General features: G+C 35.6%; 1 protein-coding gene across 1 annotated transcript in view; it reads right to left on the bottom strand.

Annotated features, from left to right (window-relative positions):
* LOC112058168 (uncharacterized) overlaps positions 1–17144 on the bottom strand; it is a 59753-nt gene that overhangs the window by 12714 nt on the left and 29895 nt on the right. Inside the window, exon 2 of the mRNA XM_024098876.2 lies at positions 3228–3298. Coding sequence (XP_023954644.1) covers positions 3228–3251 — 24 coding nt within the window. The 5' untranslated portion in view covers positions 3252–3298. The remainder of the gene's footprint in view (positions 1–3227; positions 3299–17144) is intronic.

Here is a 17144-nt window from a genome sequence, read left to right as displayed (position 1 = left end):
ACTTCCAACTTGCATGGGTATTCCCGCCACCATTTCTAATCCCGAGAGTCTTGTCTCACCTGAACCAGGCGATGGGAATATTTTTGATAGTAGTACCCCGGTGGGAGAAAGTCTTTTGGCGGGCGGATCTCAGATCCCGAGCGCTTGCAGCACCTATAACTCTAAGGCATCTAAAGAAGTTTCTCATCGACACTTCAACAGGCCTTGCACCTCCAAAAGTCGAGGAGATAGTTCTCGAAGTCTGGAAATGTGGGGGTGGTCAGAGGCGACAGAAACTTGGAATTCTAAACAGTTATCATTGCTTAAAAATTCCTGGCGAAAATCTACTCTAAAAACTTATGAATCAGCGTGGAAACGTTGGTGCTTATGGTCTAGAAGTAAAAATATTAATACTATTCACCCCACTGGTTCAGAGTTGGCACAATTTTTGGCAGATTTACACTTAAATCACAAATTATCTTATAATACAATCCTGTTACATAAATCAGTAGTGTCAACTTTATGTAACGCTGAAACTTCAAGTCTCTTAAGCAGCCACGCTCTTGTAAAGCATATCCTAAAAGCCATTGCATTAAAAAATCCAAAGATTTCCAAACCCCCGGTCTGGAATGTTAGTGATTTAACTTCTTACTTAGTTAATTATTCAGTAGATTTAAAAAATCAATTTCAAGTATCTCGTCATACTGCTGTTATATTACTGTTATGTTCAGGAAGACGTGTACATGATCTAACATTACTTAGAGTTGATGATAAGCATTGTATAAAATCTGATGATTATATTATATTTTGGCCACAGTTCGGTTCAAAAACTGATAGGAGTGATTATAGACAATCTGGCTGGAAATTACTAGTAAATAAAAATAATAATAACCTTAACCCTCTTTTTTGGATTAATAAATCTATTACGTTGTTGAATGATAGACGTAATGCAGCAAAAACCAAGAATTTGTTTGTAACAATAAGAGGTTTAGCTAAACCTGCCTCGCCTACGGTTATAGCAGGTTGGATAAAAACGTTATTTAAAGAAGCCGGCATATCTGCTACTCCTGGTAGTATTCGATCGGCAGTTGCATCCAAAAGTTGGTGGGAAAATCATTCCCTCGATGAAATATTGGCTCGTGGAAATTGGCAATCAGCAAATACTTTTAAAAATTATTATAGACGTGAAGTGATGGAAAGTAATAACTTAGAAAGTGTAACTCAATTGTTCAATTCAATAAATTAACGATTGTTAATATCAATGAGTATATTGATTTGATTTCGCATTTAATATTATGTAATAACGATTTTGAGTTTTTTATTATTCATTATTATTTGTAAAGAAGGTTAATTGATTTAGAAATAAACAAGTGTTATTGGTTACAAAAAAGTTTTATTTTAATCACATTGGCGTAATAATATAATAGATACATAATCTAATATGTGGCGTCACCAGGCGAAAACAAACAGGCTCTCAATATAAAAGCTTCCAGTTAGGTCAATATTTTAATAGCAGCGTTTTACCTGAAATAAAACGCATATTAAAATACTTACCTAACTGGAAGCTTTAAGTAATTCCTGCCTGGTGATATATTGAGCCAATGAGCTAGAGTCGCGCTCAGCGATTTACGAAACTTCCCGAGCCCGACACCGCCAGGTGGCGCCACAAAGCCAAACCTGACGTCAATAAAAGTACGAAAACTGGTATAAAATCGACGGAAACGGAAATGCTACTCTCAATATAAAAGCTTCCAGTTAGGTAAGTATTTTAATATGCGTTTTATTTCAGGTAAAACGCTGCTAATTATTACTGTTTGAAATGACTCAACAACCGATTCGAAATGAAGATTCTTGATAAGAAGAGTCGGCAAGAAACTCCAAAGTTTCTAACGTCAGACTACGACTGAAAATTTCTCAACAGCCAAAAAAACTCATTTTCATTTCTGAATCCACCAAGACAATCAAAAATGAAGAAAATTTCAACATTCTATTATGCTCCACAAGTAAGCTATGAGCGTTTGTAGACAATTTTTTTTTGTAAATAAAGATATAATGAAGTTTTGAAAGCAGGATTTACTTTGTTTAATTACATCAAAAAAATTAGAAAGTAAAAGAACATTACCTACTTGCATTTTAACACATTACAACTAAATTAGCAATTATTATGTTAATTCGTTTTGAAACAAAATCTAACATATGAGTAGTTCTAAACATAAACAATAGTTATTGAATGATCTTGTTATATAAGCTTACTTGCTACTTGATTTTATACATACTTAAGTGCAATAGTCTATGCTTTAATGAAACCTGAAAATGCACAATGACATGGTAAAGGTAATACGATACGTTGCGGTAAATCCAACGATGGTATTAGTATGGGAAAATGTAGGTATACCCAAATTCCAGAGACTCACTTGCTTGGTAACCATTATATACTATATACTCGGGTTAAAGTTTAATTAGTTGGGCACTGTGGAGTATATTTGACAGTAATGTGAGACAAATGGTACTGATCCTTCTGTATCCAAAGTTGTGGGTTGAATTATCACTACTAGAGTCGAGTGCTTGGGTGTTCCAGTATCCTAATAGAGTTGTTTTTGATGCTTCTACTTAAATTTTGGTCTTACTTGCCTAAGTTCTTGCATAAGTTGAAGCATCGAACACTATGATGGTAAGGCATTGAGATGTATGGCATAATTTAAAAAACAAAACCTGCCCTACCAGTCCGGAGGGCAGGTTTGGTTTTGGTTTTGGTACCCGTTTCAAAAGTGCTTCTAAACTAAGCTTACTTGAAAAAAACTACTTTTAATTTTGATTTTGAAAAAATATTTTATTTTCTTTCTTTGTCTGTGTCAATAATCAAATTACATAACGTTACCTAAGTACAGATGTTATTGCCAAGTAATATCATGTGTAATTCCTTAAAAGTTTTTTATATGTAACCCATTTAAGCTTCGGTGTATTTTATATCATCACATCGAAGACATTTCCCTTAACTAGAATAATCCCTCATTCGCACGATAGTTTTTTGAACGGACTTTAAAGCGTTTAAATATAGTGTGAAGTTAAATGCAACACTGATCGAAAAAAAGCGTTGTGTTTTAAAAACGCTGTCGTATGAAGACACATACGACTACTTGGGAATGCATTTGTTGTATTTGAATGCTTTTTTAACGTCCATTAAAAAGCTCTCGTGCGAATGAGGGCTTAGCCTAAGTACCTTACATAAAGCATTTTCAAAATCTCACCTGAAACCTCAACGAAATACTCATGTTGCGTTCTGTGTGCTTGTTTCTACTTTATCATCCAATTCGCTTTTCTGTAACAAAAAAAAAGAATTTTAACTTATTTGTACGAGTATCATCATCGTCATCAGCCTATTTTAACCCACAACAGAGCCAGACTTCTATATAGAAGAGGATGTATGGAGCTTAGACCCACAATGCTGCTCCAATGTGGATTGGCGGGCTTAGGGTGATAAATTGAGGATGGCAAAATTATTAACGACCACTATCAGATGTTACTGATAATAATAATACCACCTACTGACTCCAGGATGAGTTATTTGTAAAACAAAACCTCACTACTTCATAGTCCGACTTAAGACTCGAGCCCAGGACCTCGTGATTCGAAAACCCATAGGTTAACTACTGGACCAACGACTCAGTTTACTTTGTTATACAAGCTGATCATTTAGCTTTAAAAAAAACTAGAGCACGCCTCAAACTGATTAAACGTCGTTCATTGATATACCGAAAAAGATAAGTAAAAATAAATAGCAACAAGTAGATGAAATTAAAAACCTGAAATCGTAAAGACCTTAACGCGTCCAAATAGTAACGTGCTTTCAACACCTTCCAAGTACGTATTAGAACGTGTCTGCGACAGTCAGACATACCTCATTTTATGAAGGTTTAAAATTTGAATAGCAAAGTCAGAAATTACTGCCAGTCTCACCATACGTGGTCAAGTATTGTAGTCAATTATGAAGTTCGGACGTTGGTGGTTTTGAAAGGCAGTAGGTTTTTAGGATCCAGATCTTAAATAGGATACTTGACTCATATCAGATTTAATATAAACAATATTAATTCGTATATTCCATGGAATAAAGGTCGGAAATATATCGATATTAATTAATAAAAGTTAAAGATTTCATAGGAAATTTAATTTTAAAATTATGTAATTTACGAACTTTTCCAAACGTCAAAAATGCCGTCGTCCATTTTGTGACGTCACAAAGTTACTTGATGCACTAAATAAATAAACATAAAACTAATTAATAACTAATAATTTTGTCAAACACTCCGTTTGGTGAAGGTTTAGTGTTACCGTGAATCAGTTAAAATATAGACCATCATGACCGACAGCGTTTTGGCTCGTATTGTCAAATAAATATTTAAAAATTAAATTTTTTATGTATTCATGCCTAAATAAAATTGAATAGTTGTTTTTCAATCAAATAGAAAGCTAATGAACAATTTAAAACGCTTTAAAAAAAAGTGTCAACTAGTCTATTGTATTGCCATACTAGCCTTTTACGAACGATATAAGACTAGTTGCAGCTAAAAGAAACGGCTACAAATAGGAAGGATTTTCACGTTATCACGATTGACATAGATACCGGCAAAGACGTACCGCCAAGCGATTTAGCGTTCCGGTACGATGCCGTGTAGAAACCGAAACGGGTGTGGATTTTCATCCTCCTCCTAACAAGTTAGCCCGCTTCCATCTTAGACTGCATCATCACTTACCATCAGATGAGATTGTAGCCAAGGGCTAACTGGTAAAAAAAAAAAAAAAAATTGACCGCCAAACTTCGGTTTGACGATGTCACATAATGACTATGATTTACCTATTGGTAGAAGTATAGGCTGACAAACTTATAAAATGAGGTATATCTGGCTAACGCAGGTTCCCAGTCCATATCTTAATAAAGAACAAAACGATCTGATCTATAGTAGCTAATATTACACGTTATACGACAACATTGTGAAATGAGTGAGAAAGGTGAACCAGTAAGTAATCTCAGTCCATCACGATGTTTCACGTAAATAGAGCCTGATATTTCATTACAATAAATGCTATGCGTACAGATATCATCTCATGATGTTGTAATAGCTGTACTATCGCAACTTTTCCGCATCGCTTGTTGATAATTTGAGCTAATAACTTAGCGGGGGCAGGCTTTGATATGGTTACACGATCGCCTCGTAATTTCATTTGCTCTTTGGTTACTTGTTTTTGATTAATTTGTTGATGTCATATAGAACCTCATTAGACCTGTGGTAAGCCTATGTGGTTTGGGATGTTGAGTTCCTGGGTTCAAATCCTGGGTCGAGTTTTTTTTTTTTTTTTATTCTTTACAAGTTAGCCCTTGACTACAATCTCACCTGATGGTAAGTGATGATGCAGTCTAAGATGGAAACGGGCTAACTTGTTAGGAGGAGGATGAAAATCCATACTCCTTTCGGTTTCTACACGACATCGTACCGGAACGCTAAATCGCTTGGCGGTACGTCTTTGTCGGTAGGGTGGTAACTAGCCACGGCCTAAGGCTCCCACCATCCAGACCTAAACCAATTAAGAAAACCTCAATCGGCCCAGCGGGGGATCGAACCCAGGACCTCTGTCTTGTAAATCCACCGCGCATACCACTGCCGCGCGCGTGCCATGAGGTCCAGATTGTGCGCCAGATTTTCCTTTAGAAATTCTCAACCTGGAGTTGGGAAGTTGGTGGTGTTACTGCCCCGTGCGTTGTGGAGCATGTTAAGCCGTCGGTCCAATTTACTAACTTTGACGTATGTCAGCTACCTGATATATACCTATAACTAACGCATTATTCGTATCCGTAAAGCCCATTGTTAACAAAAATCACAATGTCATCATGGCAATGTCATCTACCTCCTTTATAATATCAACGAAGGGTCGTCTGTAGGCACCGGTTGACATTTTTTACCTAAAATCTGAATTTTGATCTCTTAGCAATAAATAAATAGTGAATACGAAGTCCCGTAACTTGAGAATTACCTACTTACAAAGATTTTGTTGGTAAATTTCGTATATGTCCACTAACATACGTCAAACTTAGTGAATTGTCGTGATGGCCATAGTGACCGTGACACCAGGACGCCCCCCGTGGAGGAGTTCGTCCGAGGTCTAGCGCGCCGAATGCTCGCGCGAGCGGATAACGGACCGCACATTCATCTACATGGTATAGCACCGCACTGCGAAAGACCACCAAATGGGCGTCCTCTACCTCGTGAGCTTCTACAAATGGCCATCTCAGAAGACGTAGGCACCGGAGGCAGCGGAGACGACGATATAAATGACGCAAGCACCAGACAAGACATCGCCGCGCTGAAGGACAGTAATAAATAAAAAATTCAACTCATAGGCCAAGATGCCTCAGCCCCGAAAGGAGCTGGAAGAAATCACCGGGGGAGCAAGTTCCCCTGCGTCTTACTCGGGCAAGGAGGCAAAGCCTCGAGGCCCGTACCCCCTCACCCGACACTCTCGGGAGGAGACGACCCCCTCACATGGCCATAGTCTTAAACATCTCATTGATAGTAAAAGAGTCTAACTGTCGTTAAGTCGACTGGTCGATGCACAATCAAAACAAATATTAGACCTTCATAAAGCTTAACTGACCTTTAAAATTAGAAAGAAATGTCGAAATCGGATTAGGTTTGTCGGGCAGTGCATACGTAGGTAGTCAGTCTGATTGTAGCTTAGGATAATCCTCGTATTATAACTTTTCAAATGTTAATGATCAATTAAATAATTACATGCAAAGTTGTGTACACCAGATACTATCGATATAAATGTCCTGCAGTGACTTATTGCACTTTAAGGGATAATTTACATCGTAAATACTATATCCTGCTTTGAAACACCTGGTTAATTGATATAATTAGTTCGCACCATTTATGTACTTACAAAAATGCGTGAGCTACATTCCCTTCATGTTAAAGACTACTAGCGTAACCTACTCGCCTTTCAGAGTTTCCGTTATCTTACATGTTTATTGAAACTATAATGATCATTCTTTCTTGCCCATAAAACAAGAAAGAATGATTATTACGATAGTCTGTGGCAGCCAGACCCTCGTAATTTTTTTTAAAGGTGAGGGTTTGGAAGCCCTTGCTCTCTAGTGTAGGTATCCAGATGTGTTAGGCGCATGTGCTGACAAAATTTCAGTTTTTATATAATGGCAAAGGTTTGGCCGTGACAGGCTCTTAGACACAACAAGAAAAGATCATCACTCATATTGTACTCAGAAGTATATAATGTACGTACCTAAGCCATGCGACAAGTTTCACAAGTAATTAATTTCAGAAGCCTGCATACTCGAATACACTGATTGAAATGAGAACGAAATAACAAGGTTTTCATAATTACGACCACTATCAGTATCATAATTACAATCATAATGGTTTTATGATTTTGCGCTGTTGCTATAAGTGTTTTATTTTGACATGGATATTCGTATGTATGATTAAAATAGTAGATAAAAATTATGAGAAACACTGTTCCTTCTGAAATGTAAATTAATTTTGTAGCAGCAATGAATAGTTTAAAGCTTGCGTAAATAAATTATTTCATTTAAAATTAATCTTAATTCGTGTAATGTTTTAAGTATGATATGAAATAACGAAATAGCAGTGAGAGGTGAAATCGTGATGTTACACAAATAGAGTTTTGACTGAATCGTCAAGTTGGAAGACAAGTTGAAAATGGTAATACTATACAAGAAAATGGATAAATTATTCTGTATTTAATATTTTATTAAAGTATTCTGTGTAACAGACGTTTTGATTGTAAAACTGAACAGTGAATGAATAATATGCTTGCGGCATGAACCTTCGATGTTAACGTAATATTGCAATACGTTTGCCTTGTTGGTACATTGATTGACTTCGATCGTCCGGGGTTCGGGTCCTAGAGCGGGTTATGAAATACTATTGAGATATTACCCCAAGAATTTTTTTGTAGTCCGGAGTTGGGAATTAGTAGGTAGTTGCTTTAAGCCCAGCAATCTGCATTGGAGTACACTGCTCTGAACTCCATATGCACTCTCCTACTTAGGTATAAGGAGGTCTGACCTACTCGTAGATAAGGGACTATAAAATTAAAGTAAAGCCATTCTATATCTGGCAATATACTTCACATTCACACATCCTACTAATATTATAAACGCGAATGTTTGTTTTGATGTTTGTTACTCTTTTACGCCGCAACTACTTAACCGATTTGGCTGAAATTTAAAACGAAGACAGATAATACCCTGGATTAACACATAGGCTACTTTTCATTCCGGCAAAATCCATGGTCCCTTGATGAGCAAAGAAAACTATGGACTTCCCCAACCAACTGCCTACAGTCCACTATACCTACAATACTAGATTTCGCAAGTCGCTATTCAGTAAAGTTACTTAATATAAACTAAAATATCCAATAATATTAAATAGCTAATACGAAAATATAAATTGATTATGAACTCAATTCTAGCCGGTCTATAACCGCGTGTGATTGCGAATTTACTTTACAACCATGAACTTCAATATGAATCAATTGTTTCATAAAGAATTACGTAAACAGAGTGTTTCATGATCGATCACTAAGGCTGGCTACATACGATTATAATAAATATTTTAGAGGATTTATTTAAAATGGATTAAGGTTTTATTATGAATAGTTTTAGAATATAAATTGTCGGTAGTATTCAGGTAGTTAATTTGAATAGTTTTAATATTGTACATAATTTTGTAATTTTGAAGCCTGCCTGAATAACAAAATAAATTTGAGTGAGTATTACTTTTCGCTTTTTTACTTGATAAAAACGCAGATTTAATCAAAATATTAGTTCTCTATCTTTTTTTCTATTTTTTTTTTCAGTGATTTTCCCGAGTTACATTGCGAGCTAGAATCAATTCTGGTATTTATATTCTAAAATTCTAATGGTTACAGGTAACAGGCTATTTACTGGGGCTACTTAATATTATTATATATCTAGTTGATATCATTATAGGCGTTAATTTGTTCAAATAAGCGCATTATCACTATCTGCATCATTATCGGTTACTAACGGACGCCAGCGACGTCATCCATCCTTACACCTCCTTAGTCCGGCCCTGTCGCAAAATCCATTCTAAGCGGACATTTACTAACTATACACAAAATCCCTGACAAATTTCGTCTTTGCACATCAAGTGGTTTCGATATTTTATGATTCACCTTTCGCTTTGATATCGGTATTTGAAGAAAGATAGGTAGCTTTCAAAAGCCTGTTAGCCGTTGCATACAAAAACAAGTTCACGATCACGTAAATACGTAAAGTACCTATTGCAACCGCATTCAATTATAATTTCTCTATCTTTGAGTAGCTTAATAGGTTCAGTAACATTTGTGGTCGTCGATACTTATGATATTTTATAAGAAGAATTATCTTTATGATTGCGATTTATTTGCGGTTTATTTTATTTCAAAACTCATAACCCGTTACTTGTGGTATATGGAGAATTCTGAATAGCTCAAAAAGTTCTTAACCTTGAATGTTGAACCTAATGTTGAATTCGATTCTATTTTTTAAATTCTAAGGTTAAGATTATCAAAGTTTTGATTACAATTTGTTAATTTATTGTTTCAGCTCTGATAACGTTTTGACCATCAAATTCATATCGCTGTGAAAACGTTAACAATACAGGGCCTGTAGCCATGTGGCACGTCAATTCTCTTTCTACCAGGGCTAACGCTTCGAAAACTAACAAAAATGTACGACAATGACAGATCCGATAGCCGACTTGATCACGTGACCTGTCGATAACAAATGTTATTCACATACATTTTTTTTAATTTTCGAAGCATTTCTGATTGTAGAAAGAGAATCGATGACATGGCAACAAGCCCTGTACTAATTGGAAACATCATCATGATTCCATGAAGATCATAAAACCATACCGTAAAGTGCATCTTCAAATGATCGACAACTTATAGGTACCTATATCATACTATCCTATATCACTTACCATATATAATGATATAAATTAACCGTTAAAAACATGAATAGTTTAAAAAACTAAAATACAAGCTTGATACCATAGGAGTGCATTTCAAATAGCCTGTCCGCCATCTTGGACGTCCGCCATATTGGATTGAAGTCACGTGACTATTTTTTTCGTATTCCTGACAGCAAACCCTTTCATTTGATATCCATATCATGGGGTGAATTTCAAACAGCCAGTCTACCATCTTGGGGAGCTCGCCATATTGGATTTGTGATGACGTTTCTTAGCTATGTCATGTGCAAAATTTCATCCTAATTGGAGACCGGGAAGTGGGTCAAATTATAATTCCAAGATTTTCTTACAGTCCACTGCAGGACAAAGGCCTTTTGTAGGGACTTCCAAACATCACGATACTGCGCCACCTGCATCCAGCGAATCCCTGCGACTCGCTTGATGTCGTCAGTCCACCTGGTGGGGGGTTGGCTAACACTGCGCTTACTTACATACATAGTTACAAATAAAGCTAATATAAGCTATCAATAAAAGAAAAATAACATATCAATCAAAAAAGAAAACTTTGAAGACAAAACTAACAAGCTTAATTAGTTGCATACATTCTCTTAGCAATGCCAAAGCACTGCAATAAATCACAATGACTCGTCTTCTGTGTAACGGCTTGAGCAATCCTTTCTGCTGCCAATTCCTTTTATTTACAGCGCGTGTTGTCTGCTCGTCACAGCGGTTCACGATGTCGTGACGCGAATACAAAGGTGCCCACATTCGGTGTCTTCTTTACGAATAACTAGAACATTATTAGAGCTTCGTCAAAGAGATCAAATGTACTTTGTAGATCCGTTTTAAAGTAGTCCATTTGTATTTCATTTTTATCGATTAAAGTAATAATATTTACAAATAATAAAAAAATATGTACTTGAAGGAATACTTCAACGACATCTAAAAAGTAGCATCACAGAATCCTCAAGTTGTACCAGGAAGCCCAACACTATAAGTGCTTTTCGAGATATGAGCACATTTGCGTTTTCAGAATTTCCTCCTTTGGCCAATTTCTGATTTATTGTATTGGCACCGAAGATAAACAGAATATAGAGTCCAACGCACACTCAGAGAGTGATTCAATTCAGCTTTTAACATTTGTCAAAAAAAATTTAAACAGAGCAAAATTAACTGGTACGTCGACTAGTCACTGTTTATGATTTTGTTACATGAATCCTCAAAAATGTAGACTGTAGTGTTTAGTAATTTAGGTTTCGTGTATATAGATAGGTAGATACGAGAATTTACCCAAGGTACATTACTCGTTAGGATCTGTTCATCATGCCGAGTGACCCGTGGTAAATTTTGGAAAAAGAGTATACTAGGTATATTCAAGGCAAACATGCTTTAAACTTTAAATTACCTATCTTCTTTTTGTTTTTAGGATGTACTTCGTGAGTGAGTTTGGTATATAATGATAATAATAATCAATCGTGTAATAAATAAATATTACATAAGGAATTTATTTAAACAAATAAACACTGCGACACGTAAACTACCTTATTAGTAAAATATGTCAAAGTTATTAAAAAAAATAACAAATACGGCGAGAAAAGGGCACTTGTTATGTACATTCATGAATAAAACGCAATATTGTATCAACCGTGTACCGTCATACACTTGGTATTTGTAATAATAAATCATAAGAGCATTTACATCTCCGCGATGCCTGTCAGAATATTCAACACGAGCGTTTATATGAAAACACAATCCAATTCCATTAACAACTGGCATTTCATTAAACGATCTCAGAAATTTTAAGCATGATTCAACAAATAACATTGAACTATGAAACTGACCACACTGCAACTTAAAATGCATTTTTATGTTAAGTGCGGATGTTTTATTTTAAATTGGTTATAGTAGTTAGTAGTTGGCTTCAAATCACGAGGTCCCGGATTCGAGTCCTAGGTCGGACTATAATGCTGAACCCTTCTTTACTACGGGAAATTTCGTTGTTTTCACTTTTACGCAAAATTACGGAAGCGATTTTCATAAAAATTAAATGAGTCCAATCTGAAACTATAGTTTGTCAAAAAAAAAGAATTTTCAAAATTTGTTAAAATTTGACGTAGTTATGTACAAACAAAAAAAAACATACACGTCAAATTGAGAACCTCCTCCTTTTTTAAGTTGGTTAAAAATAATATTACGCGCTTGATATTATTCAAAAGTTTCTAATTTATCCAAATATTAGGGAAGAACACACTTAACAACAAAGATAACCATGCCATCTCCTTTAATTTCAGGTTCAAGCCCTGGATCTCTATGACATACAGAGCATTTCTAGCTTCGCTTTGCACCAACGAAGTAGCCAAAAAGTATACACGGTAGGTGTTAATCAATCACAAATGAACAAAATACATCATAATGACACGAACAAATTAGCTTAACCGTATTCAGAACTGTGTAATCAATCAATCATACTATGAGCGGCAAATGTTAGAGCAAATACCATGTGTAAAGCAAGCGGATATCAATACTTAATAGATAATGCTCTTTGGAAGATTCAAACAACCGAAAGTAACTTCCTTATAGAAAGACACAATCTATGGTTGTCAAAAATGATTTAATGTTTTTTGTCTCTTAAATAACATATCGGAAACTACTTGTTATGAAAAACAATCGAATCGAAATTAAAGTACATGTTGTGTAGAATGAGAGCCTGTGGCTAGACTTTCGTTTGATTTTAATCAATCCTTAGCTTTAGTAAACCCGTGCTCCTACCCTAAGTGTAAGTATAGTGGCAACTACAAAGGTCAATAAAAACATCATGATGGCTTTGGGTATGCATACTTCTTGTATACTTTTTCTTAGTTAAAATTAATATTCAAACTACCTACTAATGTATTTATTAATAATTTAAATTTAGTGTATTTTTTTAAAACAGCTTAACATCTCGAAGAGGCTGTCCACCACCTATCTTCAGAGGATCCTCGAGTACTTCGGCCACATTGCCAGGAGAGAAGGAGATAACTTAGAGAAACTAGTGATCACTGGCAAAGTGGAAGAAAATAGATCTCGAGGACGTAGCTCGATGCGTTGGTCCGACCAAATCCGCGCCACTCTCGAAAGTACACGAGGCTCTGCAAGTCGCGAAAAGCTGAGCCACATGGCGCGACATCGTGAAGAAACAAGCTTGTGATAGAGGTCACGACCCTCAGTAATGAGGAATACGACGCAAGGAGTTCTGCTCCAAGATATTATTTATGTCTATACAAAATTTTACCCAAATCGGTTTAGCAGTTTAGCCGTGAAAAGGTAACAGACAGAGAGACTTACTTTCGCATTTATAATATTAGTATAGATGGAGTCTCTTAAGTTTGACTAATGTTATACGAACCGTTATGTGTATATGTCACCGTTAGATTGTAAAATTAGTTAGTTTATAATGTCACTCGTGATATTATAATCTACCTTCATATTGTGAACTGAAAATACTTATTTCAATTTAACGTGTTATTTTTCTGTATATTATAATCTATCTAATCTATCACGAGTGAGATTATAAACTAACGTATTTTACAATTTAACGGTAACATATACACAAGTTGAATCTGATTGATATAAACAGCAACACCTACACAATTAATGCATATTATTACTCAATTACCTACTGGGCTATTATGCGTGCCCTTTCTTGTATCTAGTACAACTTAACATTACAAATACAAAGTTGCACAGAGATTCTAAACGAATTCACAGTATACCTACAGCTTGAAAAATTCTCATAGTGAAAATTTCTCTTTTTCTTATTATTTTTATTTAATATTATTTTATTTTTTCATAGAAATATTCGTAATTACATCATATTCTTAACAATGCAACAAAACCAATAAAATGTTGTTAAATAATAAATCTATGACTAATCGTTTACTACTAGTATAGCTTTGCAGTGAAGCTTGGATATTTTCCTAGATAAACAAGGAAGTATCATATTATAGCCAAGATGTGCCCTTTCTCTGATTGTTAACTGGTTTTTTCTTATGTCATAACGTCAATGATAATATGTTTTATTATGTAACTGTAGACGCTATGCAATGTAGAAGCCGATTAAAAATAAATAGTTTTTTTCAGAATCTTTAAACTAAATCTGAATCATCAAAAAGATTCTAAAGAAACTACAAATTTGTATATTGTAAAGTATCTACATTAAGTCATCATCAACCCATATTCAGCTCACTGCTAAGCTCGAGTCTCCTCTCAGAATGAGAGGCGTTAGGCCAATAGTCCACCACGCTGGCCCAATGCGGATTAGCAGACTTCATACACGAAGAGAGTTAAGAAAATTCTCTGGTATGCAGATTTCCTCACGATGTTTTTTCTTCACCGTTTTAGACACGTGATATTTAATTTCTTAAATCTACATTTACGCTTATCTATAGTTTATATGAATACGAATATGTCACTAGACAAAAATAATATGTGTGAAATATTGAAATTTTTAATTAATTTAATAAAGTAAAGTAAGTACTACCTTCTTCCTTCAAAACGAAGTAGACTATGTCCTTCGCCTCGTGAATAACAATCCGGTATAGTGATTTCAATGAAATATTTTATAGTGATTGATAGCCTAGACCAAATACGACATTTCAGAGTATACGTGGCCTATATTTCCTCCCACGTTTTGATTGCACATCATTAATTTCCTTCAAAGAGCAGCTGACTAGTTTTATTTCAGTAGATATCCTAATGTTTGTTCACATGTTCACGGTATTATGTTTAATTAGCGAATACCAGCGACTTCGTCCGCGTGAAATTAGGGTTTCTACATTTTTTTCAAAATAACAGCCAAATCCAGTAGTTTTTGCGATCATACTATCATTACAATCAGTTTTTAGCAAATCTCGCAGGAACCATGGTTTCTTTCGGGACTTACTTAGAGGGGAAGCGTGCTTACTTATAGTAGGGGAGCCCGGGATGCTAAATTTGTAGTTACTAAAGCGCCATGGGGACCGATTGCTTGAGTATTTCTGAAGTTTGTTTTTTTTTTTGCCCTAAACGTACCTACCCAACAAAATTAGTCTCCTACTTGGTGGAGGTACTCAACAACATACAAGGTATGGTCCCTTATGTTTATCTGCCGCGCTCGAGTAACTCCAAAAATCCCCTCTTCGGCTCCCTTACTATTAGAAGAAATCCTGCTTCCTCATCTTATACTGCATCGTCAGTAAACATCAGGTGAGATGGTTAGTCATTGAAAAACAAAAATGTAATTTAGTATTCATTCAAATTGTAGTACTCATTGTTAGTTAAAGTAGACTTGCCCGTTTGATTTTCTTTTTATTCTTAAAAAAATTCTAAACAACTTCTATTTTGTTAGTGATACCTGCACTGTCGGGCAAACACCGAGAACAGTGTGCCTAGTGGGAGTTTCCAATATTTTCATACTATTACTATTACGTTGACGTAAACGCAAATTTATATGGAATTGAAACAGTTGTGCAGTAGTGCCACTAGATGGCGCTGTTTCAATTCCTTAGAAATTCGCGTTTACGTTACGTGACAGTAACAGTATCAAACTGCCACTAGGCCCTCAGTACCCGTGAGTGTCAGTTTTGCAATTATATCATTGGAAGGTACGAATACTTGTATACCATTGACATGTTGTCGCTTAGTGGGCTCGTGAAGGCTACCTACGCAATTATGCTAAATCGTGGTCATGCCATCATTAGGAAAATTATTTATGATGCCCTCAGCCGGCATCCGTTATTAACATCTATTACAGCTAAACAATACATTAACACACGTAATGTTTACCTTAGTATTTGTGTTTAACTTAACATTTTTAACGTTCAGTGTCATTTGCTGATTTGATCAAATTGCATTTCTAATTAGGTTTGTTCAATAGTCCTATTGAATATACCTAATTTATTCATGTTGCATTTCATCTTAATCGAAGACCAGGAAGTGGGTCAAATTAAGATTCCAAGATTTTCTTACATACATAGTTAGTTACAAGTAAAGCTAATATATGCGTGTTAAAAAACATCTTTACAGAATAGTGCTCCTAAGCTTATTTAGAAAATGTATAATCATAGAATATTTACTCAAGCTAAATACCCAAGTCAGGACATCTTCTTTACGTCATAGTTCATTTTAGAACCCTTTAAGAAGAGAGACTTAAAGTTTCCTACTTGATGAACGGAACTAGTGGAGGCGGCAACCCAAAGCACAATACCCAAGTGTTTCCGCAACCAACCGCCAAAAATGGAGAAACATCGCATCACGCATCGTGACAACCACGGCCCACGACCACTCTGCTAAGAGAGCACAATTACGAAGGTTTTCAAACTTTTCAATAAACTTACTTATAACCTCTTTCGGTTACAGAATAAATGCGATGTCGTTCTAGATTTACTCAAGCTAAGTACCCAAGTCAGGACATCTTCTTTACGTCATAGTTCATTTTAGAACCTCGGAAAGACTTAAGAGTCTCCTACTTGATGAACGGAACTAGTGGAGGCGGCACAATAGTCGAGTGTTTCCGCAACCAACCATTAAGAAGGTCGTCAAACTTTTCAATAAACTTAAGAATGAATGCGGCGTCGTTTGCACCAGCTAATGACATTCACGGAACAAGGTTAGCGATTCGATGCGATGTCTTGGCTTTGCGACGTGGTAATGACATAACTCAACTTGATTTATGAAATATGCGGAGGAGGACCGTGTACATTGTAAATCAATAAGGGATTTTGATAGAAATAACCTATAAATTCTAAATTGTAGTTGATCTAGTCGTACTGCATTCTATTTTATGGACTTGTTCTTATTTTGTGTATACTTGATACTGTATTTGTTAATAGCATTCTAAGTTGTAGACCGTAGGTACTATTACGCTTCGAGCTTTGGAAAACGCCATTATTGCATATTCTGATAGCCATAGAAAAAATACGAAATCTATTTCTGATTATGATCGTTATAAAGAAATCCTCTTTCTTGACCATATCGTGGGACACTCAAATACGCTGATAGTAATAATGATGTAACCCTAACCTCGTACTGTAATTTTGTATTTTTTATTTTTTAAAGCACGTTTGCCAAACATCTTTCATTTTCCCCAATACACCCGTTCTATAGTATGCGCATTATCATCTGAGTCGTCCG

The sequence above is a fragment of the Bicyclus anynana genome, chromosome 7 (genome assembly GCF_947172395.1).
Source record: "Bicyclus anynana chromosome 7, ilBicAnyn1.1, whole genome shotgun sequence".
Classification (NCBI taxonomy): domain Eukaryota; kingdom Metazoa; phylum Arthropoda; class Insecta; order Lepidoptera; family Nymphalidae; genus Bicyclus; species Bicyclus anynana.
This window is presented reverse-complemented; position numbering and strand designations above follow the sequence as displayed.